This window comes from Strix uralensis, chromosome 4 (assembly GCF_047716275.1).
Source record: "Strix uralensis isolate ZFMK-TIS-50842 chromosome 4, bStrUra1, whole genome shotgun sequence".
Lineage (NCBI taxonomy): Eukaryota > Metazoa > Chordata > Aves > Strigiformes > Strigidae > Strix > Strix uralensis.
This window is the reverse complement of record NC_133975.1, coordinates 107,036,578-107,054,107: the sequence shown is the minus strand read 5'-3', so window position 1 is coordinate 107,054,107 and position 17,530 is coordinate 107,036,578. Positions and strand designations below refer to the sequence as shown.

Sequence of the window (17,530 nt, the reverse complement as noted above, 5' to 3'; positions counted from 1 at the left end):
TACACCACCCAGCCCACCCGTGGGCCTTCCCAGGGATCTGCTGCCCCGTGCACCTGCCCGGTCCCAGAGGGGTGAGGGGCTGCTTGCAGCGCCTGGGCAGCTCAGAGGGCAGGGAGCACACAGGCACCAGGCAGGCTTTCTGGATGGGAACGCCTTGCCCAGAGTAGCTGAGAGCATCTGCCTTCACTCGAGTGGCAGCAGCTGCCCAGATGTTTAGCAGGGAAAGAGGCTCAGCTTTGTTTGCCGCGGGATCTCACAGCGCTTTGGCTGTGCCGGGATAATTGCATTAGCGATTGCTGTTCAGGAGCAAGGGGCCAAGGGCTGACTCACCTCCCTTCTCCCTCTCCCCACCACTGACAGAAGCCAAACGGTAGAGACCGTGCTGTGCTGCCAGACAGCGTCTGTAAACAGAGCGCGGGGCCAGCGATGGCAGCATCTTTCTCTCATTAGGGATTTTTGTAGGAGTAGTAGATCTGGGCTTGTAGCCACACAGGCTGTCTAGTGATTGCTCAGGTGCTGGGCACCTTGTTTCCAAGGATTCATTAAAAGGACACTGTCAACATGATCGGGCCTGACAGTGTCCCCCCAACAGGGGATGGTAAATCTCAGGCAGGACTTAGGTGGAGACTCATGATGTGTAAACATAATTTCGTTCCCAGCTACCTCCCTCACTGGGCTTTTCTGCTGGAGTTCAAGCTGCTGGTGACGTTAGGCTGTTTTTAAAGCTGCCAAGGCAAGCTGGACAGCCCATCCCAGTTAGTTTCTGCACCGTGATGCTGTCTAATATCTTTGATATGGGGCATATCAAGGAAGTTAACAGGGTAGAAATACAGCCAGAGGGAACCTCTTAGCAGGATGAAGCAGGGAAGAAGCTGGCATTCGGGTCTTGGGCAGGACCTTGATTTTCATGGATTTGAGCCTGGGTACAGGAGAGAGGATAGGCCAAGTTGTTGCCATAATGTACTTGCTATCACCTACTGAGCATGGTGATTTCTTCCTCCTCCACCCATGCTTTTCCAAAGACTTTCCTCTTGCAATATCTCTGCATATGACTGAACTCAAGCCATGGGCAGGTGTCTCCAGCCTTTTGGTTTGTTCCAGCTTCGAGGACCAAAGTGCAGTGAGGACTCAGGGAATTTTCGGAGAGTCAATGACTGGAAAGATGAAAAAGAGAAATCTCTTTCTTTGGGACACCAACGTTTCCTGGGAAAGTGGAAGTGAGCTAAGGGGGTTTAGGAGGAAGATCCTACCTGCTTGCAATGGGCTTGGTTTCTACCCACACACTACCAGGTCATCACACCAAACTGCATACAGGGCATCCTGTGGGACTCCGGAGGTCTTCCTGCAGGAGGGGACATTAGGGATAATGAGCTAGATTGAACTTGGGCCTGAGAAGTTCATCCAATCTCCTGCCTGTTTAACTTCATCCTAGGGTGAGTCTCAGGCCTTTATGTCCTGGCTTTGCTGGAGAAGAAACCTGTACACTCAAGCTGGCCAGAAGCCCCCTTACACTGCCCATATTTCAGGGGCTGCAGGGGTTGCAGTGTGCACTTGTTGATAACTTAGCTGCTGCCTATTAGTTAATCATCCTTCCCCTCTGCTTAAGAGCAAGGGAATCCTCAGCCTTCCAACATTAGTTCATCAACCTCCACTTTCATCAGCTTTATTCACTATGGTTCTTTGCTCTTTCTCAAGATAGCAGCCAGGTCTGGGCTGGTAATGCAGTGTGAGCTTTTTTTCTGACATGGATATTTTAATGTTTAAAAGAAACATTTTTAACCAGCATGTTGGGAAGGACTAAATAAATTAATGAACTTCGTAATCTCATACAGATGGTCTTGCAGTTAAGATACTGGATGAAGGCACAGGAATTCCAGGATGAGTTGCTGGCCGTGCTGGGTCTCAGTGTGTCTTCAGACAGTCACACTAGCACCTGGGGCTTTTCCACATCTGCAAGATGGAGATGACATTCACATGCTCTCTCCTTTTGTCTTTCTTCTGTACAGTGACTGTAGGGTTTTTTGAGCCCAGACTGTTTTCCATTGAAGTTCTGTTTTCCCTCTCTGTTATTCCTCCCTGTCTGTCAGCCTGCACAGATCTCTCACTTGTGTTAAATTGTCCATTCCTTCTGGGTGTGCTAACACAGTCAAACCTTTAAATTAGAACTGAGATTGCATATCTCTCTGCATCAATAAGCAAATTTTTCCAAGAGAAAGTGGACTAAATCACCCCAGTGGTACAATTCCTTCAGCATCTTCCCAGTTTTCCTGTGGATGCCTAGCTGGATGGACAGGTTTCCCCACATTTAAATGGGACTGAGCTGGAGCTGCTTACAGTGAAGATCTACACCACTCTCGCAGACCTAGAGCACATGCAGAGCAGCAGGAACACAGTAATTGAATGCCAGCTTGCAATGTCACTGCTCAATCCTGGGCTGGGTGTGCCTGCAAAGCGATGGGAGGTTGGACTTGGTGGCCTTCTCCTCTGACAGTCCTGCCTGCCTGGCCCAGGTGGGTGGTCAGAGTCATGCCACAGTCATCCTTGCAGTGTGACCTTGCAGGGAGGATCTATCTCATGCATTGAAGACTAAATGGCACCAGACTTCATCTGTGAGGGCACTACTAGATGCTCTTGAACAACCTAGCACCGCTACTAATGACACTTCAGCAGTATTCCAAATCTCATCCTTTTATTAAGAGTTTTGAGATGACTCCTTTTGCCTTCCCTGAAGCCCCAGCTCCTGGAGCAGGTGATTACATGAGAGTACAGTGAGAAGAAATGAGTGTCGTCATCTTAACAGAAACTGTTTATAGCCTCCACAGCTGGGGAAAGGCATCTCAGAGTAACCACTGGGCTCAGAAACCAGAAAGCAAAGAGAAAGGTTCCAAATATATATTTTTTTTTTTTAACCATCTTGTTTCTTCTGTCAGTGTTATGGTTTTGGGGGCCTGACTCATGATTTCTCACACTTGGCATTGGCAATACTTCCACTGAATGATCTGCTCTCCCTACATTGCGTAGCTGGACTGAGTGAAAGCCAGTGACTTTATAAAGCTCTTTCAAGTTCTTCCTGAGTCTGCAAAGACAACCAGGAAGGGGAATAATCCTAGAGCTGGAATATTTCAGCTAGAGCAGCTTTCCACCCATCCTGCCTGAAGGGACCAGAAGACTAATCCCATTCCCTTCTTCCTCTTCTCTGTATCAACTGCCTTAGGGGCTTTTAAGAGTGCCTGGTCACTTATCACTGCTTTCCTGCTGAAAGGCAGTCTAATGTGACTGTGAATATTGTTAGTGGGAGAGGTTGTGAGAACTGCTGTGATCCTAGATCCTGGCATCATGGCTTTGCAGTATTTCAGCACATGAAGCGGTTGTTTTCAATGGCAGGCTTCCTGGTCTGGTGGCATTTGTTAAAATAGGCATTTATTGGGAGATAACAGTAGGGACTGGCAGCCTATTTAAATCACAGCTGAGTTTTATATTATAAATTACATCAACTTCTGGAGTGCCAGACTTCCCAGAGACGGTTAATTCCTGCCTGACTAGGACCCTGTCTCTGTTCCAGAATCTGCAGTGGTGGCTGATTTATTTTACTGGGGGATTTCATCAAAGCCTCTGGCTTTAACCTATATAGCCCTACGTGACTTGGGTTCTCCCTTTCCTTGAGATCTCCCTCTCTTCCTGAGTGTTAACATGGTAATAAATGTCAAATGAAGCATTCCAGCCAACATATCCCTGATTTAGTTAGGAAAAGCTGATGGCAGTCCAGTTTTGGGGTGAGGGAATGGTTGTGGGAGCTATACCTCTGTGAAAGGACCTCAGAGTCTGCACAAGGACTTCCATCTCTTGGTGACAGCAGGATGATGTGTGGATGAGGCTAGAGCTCTCTGTGTGTTTGTTGCCCAGAAGCAGTGTTTCTCACAGGCGTGCTTGGATATCACAGGGATGACGGGCACAGCCTGAGAGGGAGGGATGTGCTCATAAAATCCCAGCAGCTACATGCAAAGGTGGTGGGATGTTGGATGCTTCTGCAGCCTCCCTGGGGCAGTCCTGGGGAAGGGGTCCTCAGCAGAAGCAGTGGCTGCATGTTTCAGCCCATCCACAGCGTTCCCACGCGGCTGGAGGTTAATGTCCTCCTTGTGTTGTCCAACAAGGTTTCATTACCCTTCAGCCAGCTGGCCCTTTCTTTCTTTGAAGGACGACACTGTTTTCCAGTGTCTTTTCAATTACTCTTGCTCAGGACAACGAGCCCGGTCCTACCTGAGTGAGTTGTGGTTTCCTGGCTCTTGATGACTGGGCTGTAAACCCAGTTTGGCATCTCTTGACTTGGGAAGTGTTAGGGTCTGGCGTATAATTAATAGCACTTTCCTCCTGGGGTGCAAACTGAAGTTGATGTGCTGTAATTAGGAACACACACAGGCTCAGAGGGTGATTTGGGCATGAAGTTAATGAACTGTAAGTCCCTGTAGCTGTGGAGGAATTTGAGCACAGTGACTCCAAAATCAGCTGTGGAGGGAGAGCTGAAAAGCTCTGGAGGGGACAGGCTGGGGGGACTGTGCAAATCAGACCCCAAAATGGACTAAAGGTAACATGCAATTCCTTGCTTTGGGACTGAGGTCTTATTCCTGTCCAGAGTGCTATGGGCTATGCTGGAGGCTGTCTGCTCTCTGCAGACCATGCTGCTCATTTCTGAGCTTTCTGAAATGAGTATTGTTGGAGAAGAGCTCTGCAGAGACCCATGGGGAGAAGTGGGAACAGAAACAAGTCTCTGATGGAGGTGACCTTGCATTAGGTGCCCATGGCAGCAGTAATACTGAGACTTTGAAGGTCACCTGCCTGCAGAGAAGAGATGGGACCACCCCAGTTGTGCTGCCCCAGCTGGGTGCCACCACCGTGGGGCTGAGCCCATGTCCACTAACTGCCTTTCTGTGTCTCCTCAGCTGTCTGCGACCCACCCTGCCAGAACAAGGGCTCCTGCAGTCGCCCCCAGGTCTGTACCTGTCGCTCGGGCTTCCAGGGCTCCCGATGCGAAGAAGTCGTTCCTGAGCAGGAGTACCACCCGCCTGGTGCTGCTGCTGCCTTCCAGCCCCCCGCAAGCTCCCTCCGGAGGAGGACCAGCATGGCAGGGTGGGATGCCTCCCTGCAAGGGGCTCAGGCACCTGTCCCGCGGCACGTCCCGGCTGTGTAAGTCAAACCCGGTTTCTGGCAGGATACTCGCCAAAACCCACAGGCAGCTAATGCCATGCTCAGTGGGGCCACAGCCTCTGTCTGCTTCATGAGACCGGCTCCTGGTGGAGGCTCCTGTGGGAGCCGACATAAGGGGATTGGGTCCTGCTGGCCCTCCGTGTGATTTAGTTTGTCCCCAACACTGTGTTTGTCCCCAGGCACATGCTGGAATGGGACAGGCTAGTGATGGTCCCATGGGGAAGGAGGACTGTGAAGCTCAGCAGTTTGTCCTTGTCCAGTTCGTGAACAGCCTTCATGGTAGCAGCAGGGTGGACAGAAGAGTGGGGGTTAAATCTTTTTCCCAAGAGGTTGTGTTTAGAGCAGTATGTCCAGGTAGTACCCATAGAAGAGTGCATAGGCCTGAGGTGTGCTGGTAAGTGCTGGCATGAGCAAAGTGATGATACTCAGAGATGTCTCCTGGCAGACTCTAGCCATTATTCAGCCATTTGTTCCATATTTCTGTGTCACCTTGCTGTGGCGTGGGTCATTTTTGTACCCAGGCAGGTGCCTGCATATTGGGTATGGAAGCAAAGCTGCAGCTGTTGGGGCTCACAGAGGTCCATGCCAGAGAGACTCTGCAAGTAGCATGTTAAGCTCAAGATGACAACTGTGGCATCATCCGGTCCTTTTGGGTGAGGAGGGGTTTACGGCTTCAGCCCACCTGCCTCAGGTTGGTGTTGAGGTGCTCTTGTACCCAAGCTGAAACTCCTCCACACTTTGTGTTGTGAAGTCCAGCTGGAGCTGTGGGTTTTCTGCTGAAGGAGGCAGTAAAGTCGGGAAAGGTGCCTTTCCCTAACAAGCACGGCTACTATGCTGACAGCTCATTGGGGATAGAGAGGTTGGAATGGTGCCTGCTGCTATACAAAAACCCACACGTGTTGTGGTTTTTTTTAAAAAAATTACCTCTGCTTTTTTGTAAGAGTCCATGGACACGGGAGCAGTGTTTAGCTGCACCACCCCTAAACGCCCGTGCCTTTCTTGCTGCTACTCACTCATTTGCTGGGCCAGAAAGACTGGTTTTGTTGGTAGCCACCACAGCAGAGAATTTGCACGTGGCTTCCTGCAGAAGTCCCTCAGTCATAGTCAAGAAGACATTACAGCAAATTGCAGGTGCCTAACCAGAGGTAACGTCAGTTTCTCCTTTTCTTCTCTGAGCCGTCACTTAGTGCTGCCCGAGAAGAGGGCAATTCAGCCTTTGTTTTTCTGTATTCCTGAAGGTTGTTTTTAACATGCCTGTTGCACCTAAAGTAGCTGTTGCCTTTCTGTCTCTTCTGAAGCAGAGGCAGTGCATGGGCTGGAGACATTTCTAGACACTTACTCTTGGCCATCTACAATTTTGGAGGGGCTCAAATGACTGATGAGGAATTGACTGACAGCAAGTAGTTCACTGAATCTAGCATATCTTGGTGCCCATATGAAAGACTCTGATGGGAACCAAATTCAGACAAGGCAGAGGTGATACTGGCAGGGAGAGGTGGCCAAGCCCCTGTCATCGCTGCCCCGAGAGAGGCTCGGTGCCCAAGCGAGCACGGAGTCCTCACATGTGCCTGTAATCCTGGTCATTGCTGACGAGTTTCCCTGCAGCAATGACCTCCTCCTACCCCTCCGTGCCACCGCTCTGCGTGGAGGGACTGGAGGGGAGGGAGAGCAGTGCCCTTGGAGATACAGCACCTGTTGAAGGCTTTCCCAGTAAGGAACATGACCTCAGGCTCTGCACAGACAGGGGGCTGTGCAGGCACTGGCAGAGCATTCCTGTCCAGACAGTCAGGCACAGCGTCTAGCGATCGCTCGGCTGGGATTGCTGAATGCCCAGCTGCCTGCTGTACCTTAAATCCTTTGGCACTGTCCCAAGGAAATAGAACTCCGTTAAGGACCATGCCATGCCTTTCCTCCTTCCCTCCCCATAGAGGCCATAAGACGTCACCTTATCCCGCGCTTCAGCAGGAACATTTGATGTTTGTCCTTTGCAATGATCGCAGGCAGGACCCTGGGACATCTCCACCACTGACTGCCTTCTGGAGCTATCCTCAAGGGTTTGCTGAGGCTGCTGTGCATGTTTCTGAGAGGGAGCTCTCACTGCTTCGCTGGGTGCAGTGCCGCAGGCTGCTGCCTTTCCTGCCCGGGCAGTGTGTAGCAGCCCTGCTTTGCAGGCAGGTATGAGGCTGCCTGCAACCTGGCACTGGTCTGCTTCAAAATGCCTCACTTCAGCCCCTGGGCATTTTCCCGTACAATTCAGTCACTTGGGTTTCGTCCGTGGACCATATAACATATGGTGTGCAACTGACATGACCTAAAAGTCTTGCTGCTGCTAGATGGATTGTTTCCCAAATACATTTGAATGTCCCTTTTAGCCTGCCAACTTCTGGGTTAGCTGTGGAGCCTGCAAGAGTGAGCATCTGCAGCTGAAGACACTGTTGCTGCCATTGCACCTGGCTGTGCCCTCCCACTGCTTCTCTTGCACCAGCGTTAGTCCTCATCTGGTCCCTGGGTGAGTTGGCTGAGTTCAATAAACAAACAAAAAATTAACACAGCAAAATTAAGGATAGTTTTCTGGTGCTTCAGTCGGCTAAATTGACTTATTGAAAGATCATGAGGACCAGAAGAATTGGACAGAATTGCAAGGCACGCAGTGGAGGGAAGGAAGGGAGTGGACTCCCCTTCTGGGGGAAGCCACTTACTGGGTTGGTCATTTGTCTCATGAAACCATGCTCTTAGACTTGTCTGAACTCAGAGCCTGCTTCCTGCAGTTACAACATCATCTAGTTCTGTGCTACTGCTAAGGTACTTTCTATGCTTCTGCATCAAGCTTTCTCCATACAGTTGGGCTGTAGCAGCAAAAGCAAGAAGCATATTTGCCTTCCCAGAACTAGGTAGATCTTGCTCATATTTGCAAGTATGAGGATCGGTTCTTAGGCACTGCAAACTTGGGGTCACCTTCACTGGAGTTCAGTTCACTGTCAAGTCTGAGAGGAGCAGCTTGGGTTTTCCAGTCCTTGGTCTCCTCCTGGATAAGGATGGGTTGTGCTACTGGTACCCTGACTTCTTCTAGTCAGCCTGCCATGATCCCACAGCAGCTGGCTTGCTTGTCAGTAAGGAAGAGGTGGAAGAAGCTCTCAGGTAGCTCAGTGGATGGAGAACACTAGTGGTTCCAGGTCAGTGATTGTGAGAAGACAAACAACTAGTCCCCAACCTCCCTGCACATTCGCACTGCTAACAAGGAAGAGTTGTGCAAGAGTGGGAGCTTATAGAACTCTAAGCCTCATCTTGCTGTGCCAAGACAGGAAACCAATCCTCACATACGTGAATTTGCTTTCTTCTTTTGTTTATTTGTGTGTATGTTGGCTTTGTTTGTGTTTGTTTGTATGGAGGTAGCAATCAGAAGCTCTGAAGTCATGCACTAGAACAGTGCTGTATTAGATGACATATAAATATGCAAGAAAAACCATGAATCCTCCCCAGAGACCTGTTCTCTAAGCAGAGGTGGGGTTGCTTTTGGTTTCAGTGTGTTCTAAAGCAAGTGTTCGGAGAGAGTTAGGAGAGCAGCCTCCTGGGTTATTCAGGAACTGCGTGGACCAAAATATTCACCACTTGCCTGAATGGAGGGTCAGCTTTAAAATGATTTCTCATCCTCAGCTAGTTGGACTTGCTGCTTATGATGACTGCCCCTTCATTGTGGAGAGTATCCTGGTCTGGAAGTAGGAAGTCTTTGGGAGCCTGCAGAAGCCCATAAAGCCTTGGTGAAGAGCATGACCAGGCAGCTGCCTGTTTTCATGGCCCTGTTTCTGGCACATATGCTCAGGCTCTCCAGAGCTCATGGCTGGAAGCAGAATCAGCAATGCCTTCTGTGGCTTCTCTGTCAGGGGAGCCCAGGAAGCACAACTGTGACAGCACAAGATAAATTAGCGTCAGTCTTCTGCCTCAGCCTTGGTGAGAAGTAGCAGCTCCTTGAACAACAGGGTCATACACAACTGGTGGTTTGTATTTGTACTGGTGGTTTGTATTTGCACCTGGCAGATGTGAAGGTTAGCAAATGGATCTGTGGGCATTCCCAGTGTAGCTGTCATAGATCCATTTGTGGGCATGCTGGCAGTCCTGGGAAGACACGGACATGGGTGTCAGGGTGCTGCACTGTTACACATAGCCATCGGTGCCTCTGTTTGGGGACGTACCAGGGAAGAATCACTTCATCCTTGGCTCGCTCATACAGTGCACATTATCTCTTCTTCCTGGGACTAAAAGATGATGACATACCCAGCCTTATCTGAGCTCAGCACTTGCTCAGGGGAAGACATGGCTAGGAGAAGGGCAGCTCTGGGTTTACTTTGCTGATACCAAAGCTGATAATGCTCAAGCTTTCATCCCTTAAAATACAGTCTGAGCAATGACTACCACTTCCCAAGTCCCTTCAGCAGGCCGTGGCTCAGTGGAGGTTTAGAGTTGGGTGTCTGAGGGAGCCTGTGGGCACTTGTTAGCTGCTGCAGAAGCTGGGAGGCCCCCGCGCTGTGCTGCTTGGAACAGGGAGTGCTCCTGAGAGCAAAATCCTGGGGGTGTTAGAGGCCCTCCCGGCATGGACTAGCTGCAAATCCTCCATCTTCTTGATCTCAGCCTGAATCTCTGCCCAGAGAAGCATAGCCCCGACAGATGATTGTGCGGGTGGAGCTGCACCTCAGCCCAGAAGCCTAGCTAAATGGAAACAGCTTTGTTTTCCTAAGGCTGGAGTATCAGCAGAATTCCTCTTTATTTAGCAGGGAGTGGAAAGGTCTTGCACCCCTGTGCCTCACTGTCGGGATGGATGGCCAGCTGCCTCTGACTCTGGGCAGCGTGCAAGGAGGGTCCTGCCGCTGCCACCCGAGAAGGTCCCTCCTGCAGGAGCGCTGGGCATAAATCTGTAACCAGCATCTATGCAAGGGAGCTGTGCTGCCCAGATGGGATGTGTGTGCTGGACGAGGGCTGCCTAGGAAGCAAGACATCCTTCCTCTTCACAGAAAAGAAGAGATGACTGGGACCTGCAAAGCATTTCCCAGCAACCCAGGCAAGGGAAGAGGACATAGCTGTGGTAGAAGGTGCTGAGACACTGTGCAGACAGCTTAATGCAGCTAAGCTCTTGAGGGCAGGGAGCTTCCTCTGAGAGGGCTCTGTTACAGCAAGGCAGTTGCTGGGAGTTGCCTGGTGTTTTCAGGGTGGAAAAGGAAGAAGGCTAAGTTGCAACTTGCCCGCCCCACTGACTCCTGATCTCAGAGCCTCCTCTCCAGCAGCCTGGAGGAGACATCTCCTCCCTTCCTGACAGCCCTTGAGGAGCTGTGGCAAGTGGTCCTGGCCTAGGGACACTGGGAGCCTCATGCCAGCAAGGAGACTCTGCCAAAAATCTCTATTCTCTCTTCTGGAAGCAAAGAATGAGAACAGCAGGGAGCAAGCAGGAGGCAGGATCTTGGGTGTGTGGCAGAGGTTGCTGGATGTAGAAAGTAACATTTCCCCCCATTTGAAAATTGGCTGAAACCAGCTCCCATTCTGGTTGCAGTCAAATGTCTAACATGGTCCATTGCAAAGGAAAGTGGAGCCCATGGGTGGATGTAAAGCTTTCCACCCTGGGGCGGTCCCTCAAAATATAACATTGAGAACTGTGACTTGACAAAATGAGCTTGATTAGCTTGTTGTCAGTGAGAAATAGCAGATAAAATAAAAATTCATTGCAAGATCACTTGCTTTTTAAAGATGCTGCTCCAAATAGAGACAGATTTGTCTTAATTGTTGAAGCAGGATCTGGACCCTCCTGTCTTGCCAGCTTTCCACATCTGTGAGAAAAAGGGGAGCTTTCTTACTGCCTTACTTGGGTTGCTGCTGGGTGTCCAGGAGGTCTATAATAGCCACATACCTACTGAACACACCTCCTGCTCTTCTGCTCACTTATGACTCTCACTCACTTTACATGTGTGAGGGTTACAATTTGTTAATACCCAAATAGTAGAGAAAATAAAGTGTAAGCGCATTCCCATGGCATGGGCTGTGGCACTTTTTCTACTTTGCTTGGGATGGGACCAGACCAGGAGATCCATAGTGCATGACATTGAATTCCTGAGGTAAAACACTGGTGCCAGCCTTGCCTTCTGCCACTTCTGCGTCCTTGTGCTCGTTACTTGAATGGCATATTTTCCCAATACAGATAAGCCCTAATTGCAGCTTTCTAAGGTGCTTCCATTTGGCAATATAGTTTTCACAAGGTGGCCAAACATTTACATTCCTAGATCCAGAGCCAACTTTGAGTAGATATCTGAGACCTTGTTAAAAAATTGAAACTAAAAAGCCAGTGCCAGTCTGTGTGAGAATATGTGAAAGGAGATTCCACTCAAGGCAATGAGATCTCCATAAGCTCCAAATCTCGACCCCTCTCCTGCTTTGACATAGTTTCAACCCTTGACAAGCTGACTGGGAAGCCTAAAGGAAAAACTCAAGGTACCCAAGAGGAGCATAAATGTCATTTTTCTTATATAAAAATACTTCTATTTTTAAATTACCTGATATACCTTCTCTAGCCTGGCACCAGATACAGTTGCTCTACTTTCTAGTGTTTTAAAGCTGTCAGCACCATTCTGGTTTATGTGTTTTATGTATTTACTTTCTAGGGGTTGCATACGCTTCAGAGCAGCAGGAGGATAACTGGCTTTTCAGGCTCCTTTTAAACTCCAAATATGGTCTTTACATTAGGCCTTGTTCTTCTGCACCTCCTTGGGAGCCATTCCTATAGCTTAATTCAGCCTCTAGGCTTTGGAAGAAAACATTCAAATGCATTTTTCCTTCTAACTGAAAGAAAAATGCTGCTACTGTCAGCTTAGTCTGAGACTACATGCGGGAGAGCAGGGTGCAGGGCAAATGCATTGTACATGTGGTAGGTGAGGTAGTACAGAAAATCCAATTTATAGCCTATTTTATATACTATACATATATCATTTGGGACATTTATGACAATACAATTTATATAGCAGTTGTATAAAAAAAGATGTTAGAAGAGCACTAAGGCCACATGATCAAATGCTGGAGAGTTTTTCCCTAATGCCTGAATTAGGATTGTCATCCAGCTTGCTTTCAGCTCCCTTGTGCATATGGATTACACTGCAGTTTCTCATACCTGACCGTATGCTACCTTATTTGGTTTAAGCTGGTACTTAAGCAAAATCAAAGCTGTTCTCTGTGGTTTCAAGTGTTTTCCATAAATCACCAAGTGCTGGCAGGACACGAGGGATGAATTGGAGCTGATTTGGTACAAGGAGCAGTTGAAATGGAGATGTAGAAGCTCCATATAAAATATGCACATTCTCCTCTGCTTTCTTCAGAAACATACCAAGAAATGTTGCCCTGAGTACTTGGTGCTGGATGGGATTGGTACCCAGCTCTCTGCACTCACTTCCGTGGAGAGTCTCTTCAGGAACATGCAGAAACTGAACATATAGGCAGGAATTAAGAAGAGATTCAGGCTGGAAAAATATTATCTGTTACAACTGAAGGGAAAAAATTCTCCATGGGAGAAAGAAATCTGGAAGAAGGAGAGGCTGAGATTTTGCAGAATAGGAGTGAACAGCAAATTAGGCAGCAAAGAGTAATGTGGTGTGGCTGCATATGAGAGACCAGCAGTGCTTAGGACTTTGGAGGCAAAAGACCCGAGTCGCATGGGTTTTTTTCCTGTGCACCCCAGGGTCCTACACTGAGTCAAGGTATTCTTTATTGCCAGAAAAGATTTTGACAAATTGGAAGGAATTCTGAGAACTACAAAAGGAGGGAGGGAGGGAGCTGAGGGGAATGGTTAACAGACCCACATCTGCAAAACTGAGCCAAACGCTGGCCTTGGAGGATGGGGAGCATACTTGGAGGCTGAGGCTATCTGGAGGGGGCAGACAGGGTGTATTAGGTTGCCTGTAGCCTTGGCAGGATGGCCATGCTAATTTTTCAGCTACGAGGCTTTCTACAACAGCAAAGTGCCAAACTCTTCCAGAGATGTAATGACAGGTTGATAATGACACTGGAGCTCTGCCTTCTCCATCACTTTGGAGCTGTACTGCTTATGAGCTGGAGCCCAGGCGCTGCCAAGGCAGGCGCAGTCTTTCTGCCTGCTCCGGATCCCTTCCCACCAGGGTTGCCATGAAACCTGCTCCTCCCTGCTGGTCCTTGGTGTGGATACTGAAGGCCACGTGGGAGAGGTGTGGGAGCAGATTCATGGTCATGGTACCCCTGGAAGCACTGGCTTTGCCACAAGGCATCATGCATACATGGCTGGGACTGCTCCTGGTCCCTAGCCAGGTTCTAGTCTTCTGGCTAGTGAGCAACTGGAGAGATGGAGCCAGTGAAGTACTGTACAGAATAAAAATCATTGGGATACTCGTTCTCCAGTCCCTGGCAGGGCTGAGACTTCAAGAGTGGGCAGCAAAGTGTCACATCCCAACATAGCTCCCATGGCTTGAGTGCTGCAGGTGAGGGAATCCTATGTGTGGCTGGGGATGGAGAGATGTGAGGAGACCTAACTACATCGAGCTAATAGACCCAAAGGCCAGGGTGTCCTGCTGGGTGTTCAACCATTATTTTAGCTTAAAATATGTCTTAGATCTACAGTGTTCCCAGGGTGAGTGGGAGACTTCCCAGCATCTCCTGCTGTAGATGAAAAGCCTCCTCTTCTCCAGATGAGAGGACTACACACATCTCTCCACCCTGTTGCTCTCACGCCCTCTGTGTGTATGTCTGTGCAGCCTCAAGCTCTTCACCCAACTCACATGCCTGGGATGAGAGAGGCTTTGCCTGCCCTCTCTATGTCCCGTGTAAAGCTGGGGGCAGGCAGCTGGCTCCCCCCACTCCCCGGGGTGCATGTGGGAGTGAGGATGAATAGGCTAAAGTGTTTTTTCAGGGCTTTGAAGTTGGCAGCCTGGTGAAGGGGGTGAGTGTTGCTAGTCAACAAGATGGAAATGAAACTCAAGACTGCTTGTTTTCTCCCTGCTGTACGGGGGAGACAAGTGACCTCCCCACAGCTGGTGGTGAACTTTTTCTGACTGACGCCTCTGCAGCAGGTTTCATTAGATGGGGACCAGGTCCTCAGCTAGCAGTTGTTGTGACTTGTGGACACAGGGGGCCCTGTGGGCTGGAGATCTCAGTGTGCTTGTGGGCACAAGGGCAGGTTGATATGTTTTCCTCTCCTCTTGCGTGCCTCTGCCCTAAATACAGGTCCTTCCCCTGCCAGGCAGAACCCTGTTCCTCACTGTACTGGGGAGCACAGCAGGTAGGAGAGGGGCAGCATTGCCATGGCTGGTGGTGGTGGCTGAACCCTTTGTGGGATGGTCACGTTGCACGGTGGACAACACAGCGCTCCAACTGTGCCAACATCTTATGCCTGGTTTTGTAATGGTGCTTGTAATGGTGCAAAAGCTGTGGCCATGGGGTGATGTCTGCAGTAAGATGGTGACACTGATGGAGACCTTCATGTGATGGCAGCCATTAGGACACTTCTGAATGGGTCTCTTCTCACCAAGGTGTGAGAGTGGCTTTGTGACTGCATTTGGCAGTAGTGCCATGCCATTGATCGTGCTGCTGAATGCCAGCCCCTGCATGCAGGCAGGGGAGCCAACTGGAGCAGCTCTTTCACTGCTTCAGCCTGATGGAGCGTGCTGCTGAGCTGGGGAGAGGAGGGCTGCACAGCCGCCTGTCTCGCCTGCCACTCACCACACATGCCACAGGCCAGCCTGGGCAGTTCTGCCAGAGGGGTGGTAGCTCGCCTGGCCTCCCTCTCCCTCTAAATCCCTGTTTTAGTCTATGGAGTGTGCAAGGTTTGGCCCAGATGTGGCATCTGTAATCGAGTAACCTGGCTTGGTTCCTCTGCTGGCTCCACTTGAAGCTCAGAGTGGTTGCAGGCTGCATTTTGATTTTTCTAGGAGGCATTGACCTGCACTTAGGCTCCGGAGACAGGCAGATTGCAAACAGCTCCTCATCACACTTGACATCTGGAAATCACGGTTCTGGCCATTTTGTGGGTCAGCACTAAGGTCTGATGGATCCCCCAAGGGGCACAATCTGCTTCTGGTGACAGCCTGGTGCCATGTCCTTGCTCAGGGCATGTTTCTGCAGCCTTGCTGGGCCAGGCAGGTGCTGTTCCCATGCTTGGAGAGCTGGACTTCTTCCAGGGAGTCAGTTGCTCACTCCCTAATATATGAGAGCAAAGAAGAGCACTTGCAGAGGGGTGCGTGGCATGTGCGGCACGTGTGGCAATGGAAGGGCATTTAATGTTAGCAGAGAGCTGTGCAGAGACGTGTGCGCAGCCACTTTGACTAAGGAGCAAATTAGACCCCCAGAGACTGGTTCAAAAGAACCTGTTAGCTGTCTATGTGCTTAGAGAGGTTCACTTATACAGTGTCTGGCAACTCCTGAGCAGATAAAAATAGAGTTCACAGTCCATCTCCTTCTCCCTCTTTGTTCTCATGCACTACACTGCAGGCTGGAAGCCAGCTCCGGTGACCCTACAGCACTGGCACTGCTTTGGGGGCCAGAGGAAGGAAGATGTCAGGGGTGTCATGGTAGTGGTGGAGGGACTGATCTTGGTGGCATGGGGCAGACACCTGGTGACTTTACTGTCCCACGGTTGCACATCTGTTGCTGTGGTTTATAGTGAGAGATCCAGAGAAACCTCAGCCAGCCACTGGCACATATGTCGGTCAGAGTAGGGAGCTGGAGTTACCACTGCAAGGTGGCACAGGAGAGAGCCCAAAGTGAGAACCATGTGGGTGGGCTCTGTGACAGCCCCTTGATAGCTGTGGTGAGGGATAGTGGTGGCATCTGAGTGCTGGACTGATGTGGCTTCTGGGCACATACCAGTGACAATGTGCATGTGGGGCAGGGAGCTTGGCACAGCCCTTGCCCTTGCAGCCCCACTTTGGCAGTGCTCTTTGTGCCCAGGGCAAGGCCCACAGGGGCTCTCAAGGTCTTGCAGGGTAGGGAGAATTTGGATGACTCCCTTCCTGCTTGCCTTATGACCTGACTGTGTGAGCTGTGCCTGTGGCACTACGAGGTGTCAGGTGAACATGTGAGGGGACACCTTGGCAGCTGAGAACTGTTGTGGTAAGCAGTAGGGTCGCCACTCGCCTTGATGTCCACATGACCGTCTGGGCCTGTATCTGGAGTCCCATCTGGCATGAGATCTGGCTGCAGGTGACTGAATTGGACACAAAGGCACCTGGATGGTCGTTCCTGTGGCCTTCATGCTACGCAGGTCCTCAGCCGGGAAGGTCTCCTGCCTGGGGGAGGCTGGTGGCTGCTTCTCCTGGGGAGGAGAACTTCCCTTGCCTTCCACCAAACCCTGGGAAGCTGAGGTCTTTGAACTTAGGTGTCTTCCTCACTTGCACAGGGAGTACCAGGGCTGAAGGCAGCCACAGGAGGGACAGTGGGAAGCCTGAAGTGGGCAGGTTTCAGAGCTAACTCTGCTGCTCATAGGGATAATAAACTGAGCCAGGATTTATGGATGTAATGTGGGTGGGCTTGAAGTCAGGTGCCTTGTATGGTGTGGTTTCCCCCTTCCTCCCTGAGTCCTAACAGAGCTGTCTTCCTTGTCAACATGTTTGTGAGCTAATTGATAATAAACTTGAGTGCTCTCTAAGCAATGCCTCTCCTGTGCTCTGGGGCCTGCAGACTGAGCCATGAATCTCGTCTGCCTGCTGAGGAACCTGTTCGGAGTCCAAGAAAGGGGAAGTTTCTGGTCTGCGGTCAATTTGCTGCTTTCCAAGGCTGGCTGCTTCTCTCTTCCCCTGTAGACACAGACGCTGGTGTTGAGGCTGCCCATTCTTCTGCAATGCTTTAGTGGAAAATCAGCAACTGCTGAGCATTACAAAGGGGGAAGTGAATCACTGATTTTGGTCCCTGTGGCCCCAAGCGGAGAGGGCATCTAGCCAAAGGGACAGGCAGACGGACAAGACAGACACCGAGTATATTGTTTGGCATTTAAAAACCAGGGGAGAACCCGCCTGTTGTCCTGGCAGGTTATCAGGGGCTGAGCATGACTCAGCCCCCGTCCTGGCTGAGCCCTCTCGCCTTGGAGCTGCGAGCGCAGGCTGCGGACTGGAGGAGCTGGGGCAGACTTACCAGTGCTGCAGTGGCTCCCCTCCGTGGGACCCTGCTGCCAGCCCCGTGGGCCCTCTCTGGGTGGCTGGAGACAGCAGGCTGGTTATATTTGGAGAGATGGAGCTTGTCGAGCTCAGGCCCTGGGATGGGGGTTTCTGGAGCCTAGGAAGACGGTTCTTTCACTGAGGGCCACTTATTTTCATCTTTGTTTTGGCCAGTGCTGTCC

General features: G+C 50.4%; 1 protein-coding gene across 3 annotated transcripts in view; it reads left to right on the top strand.

Moving 5' to 3' along the window:
- The window catches only part of LTBP2 (latent transforming growth factor beta binding protein 2), a 73,697-nt gene that overhangs the window by 10,019 nt on the left and 46,148 nt on the right, over positions 1-17,530 (top strand). For all 3 annotated transcript variants that reach the window (XM_074868399.1, XM_074868400.1, XM_074868398.1), the window contains exon 3: positions 4,938-5,181. In XM_074868399.1, the coding sequence (XP_074724500.1) occupies positions 4,938-5,181 (244 nt within the window). The remainder of the gene's footprint in view (positions 1-4,937; positions 5,182-17,530) is intronic.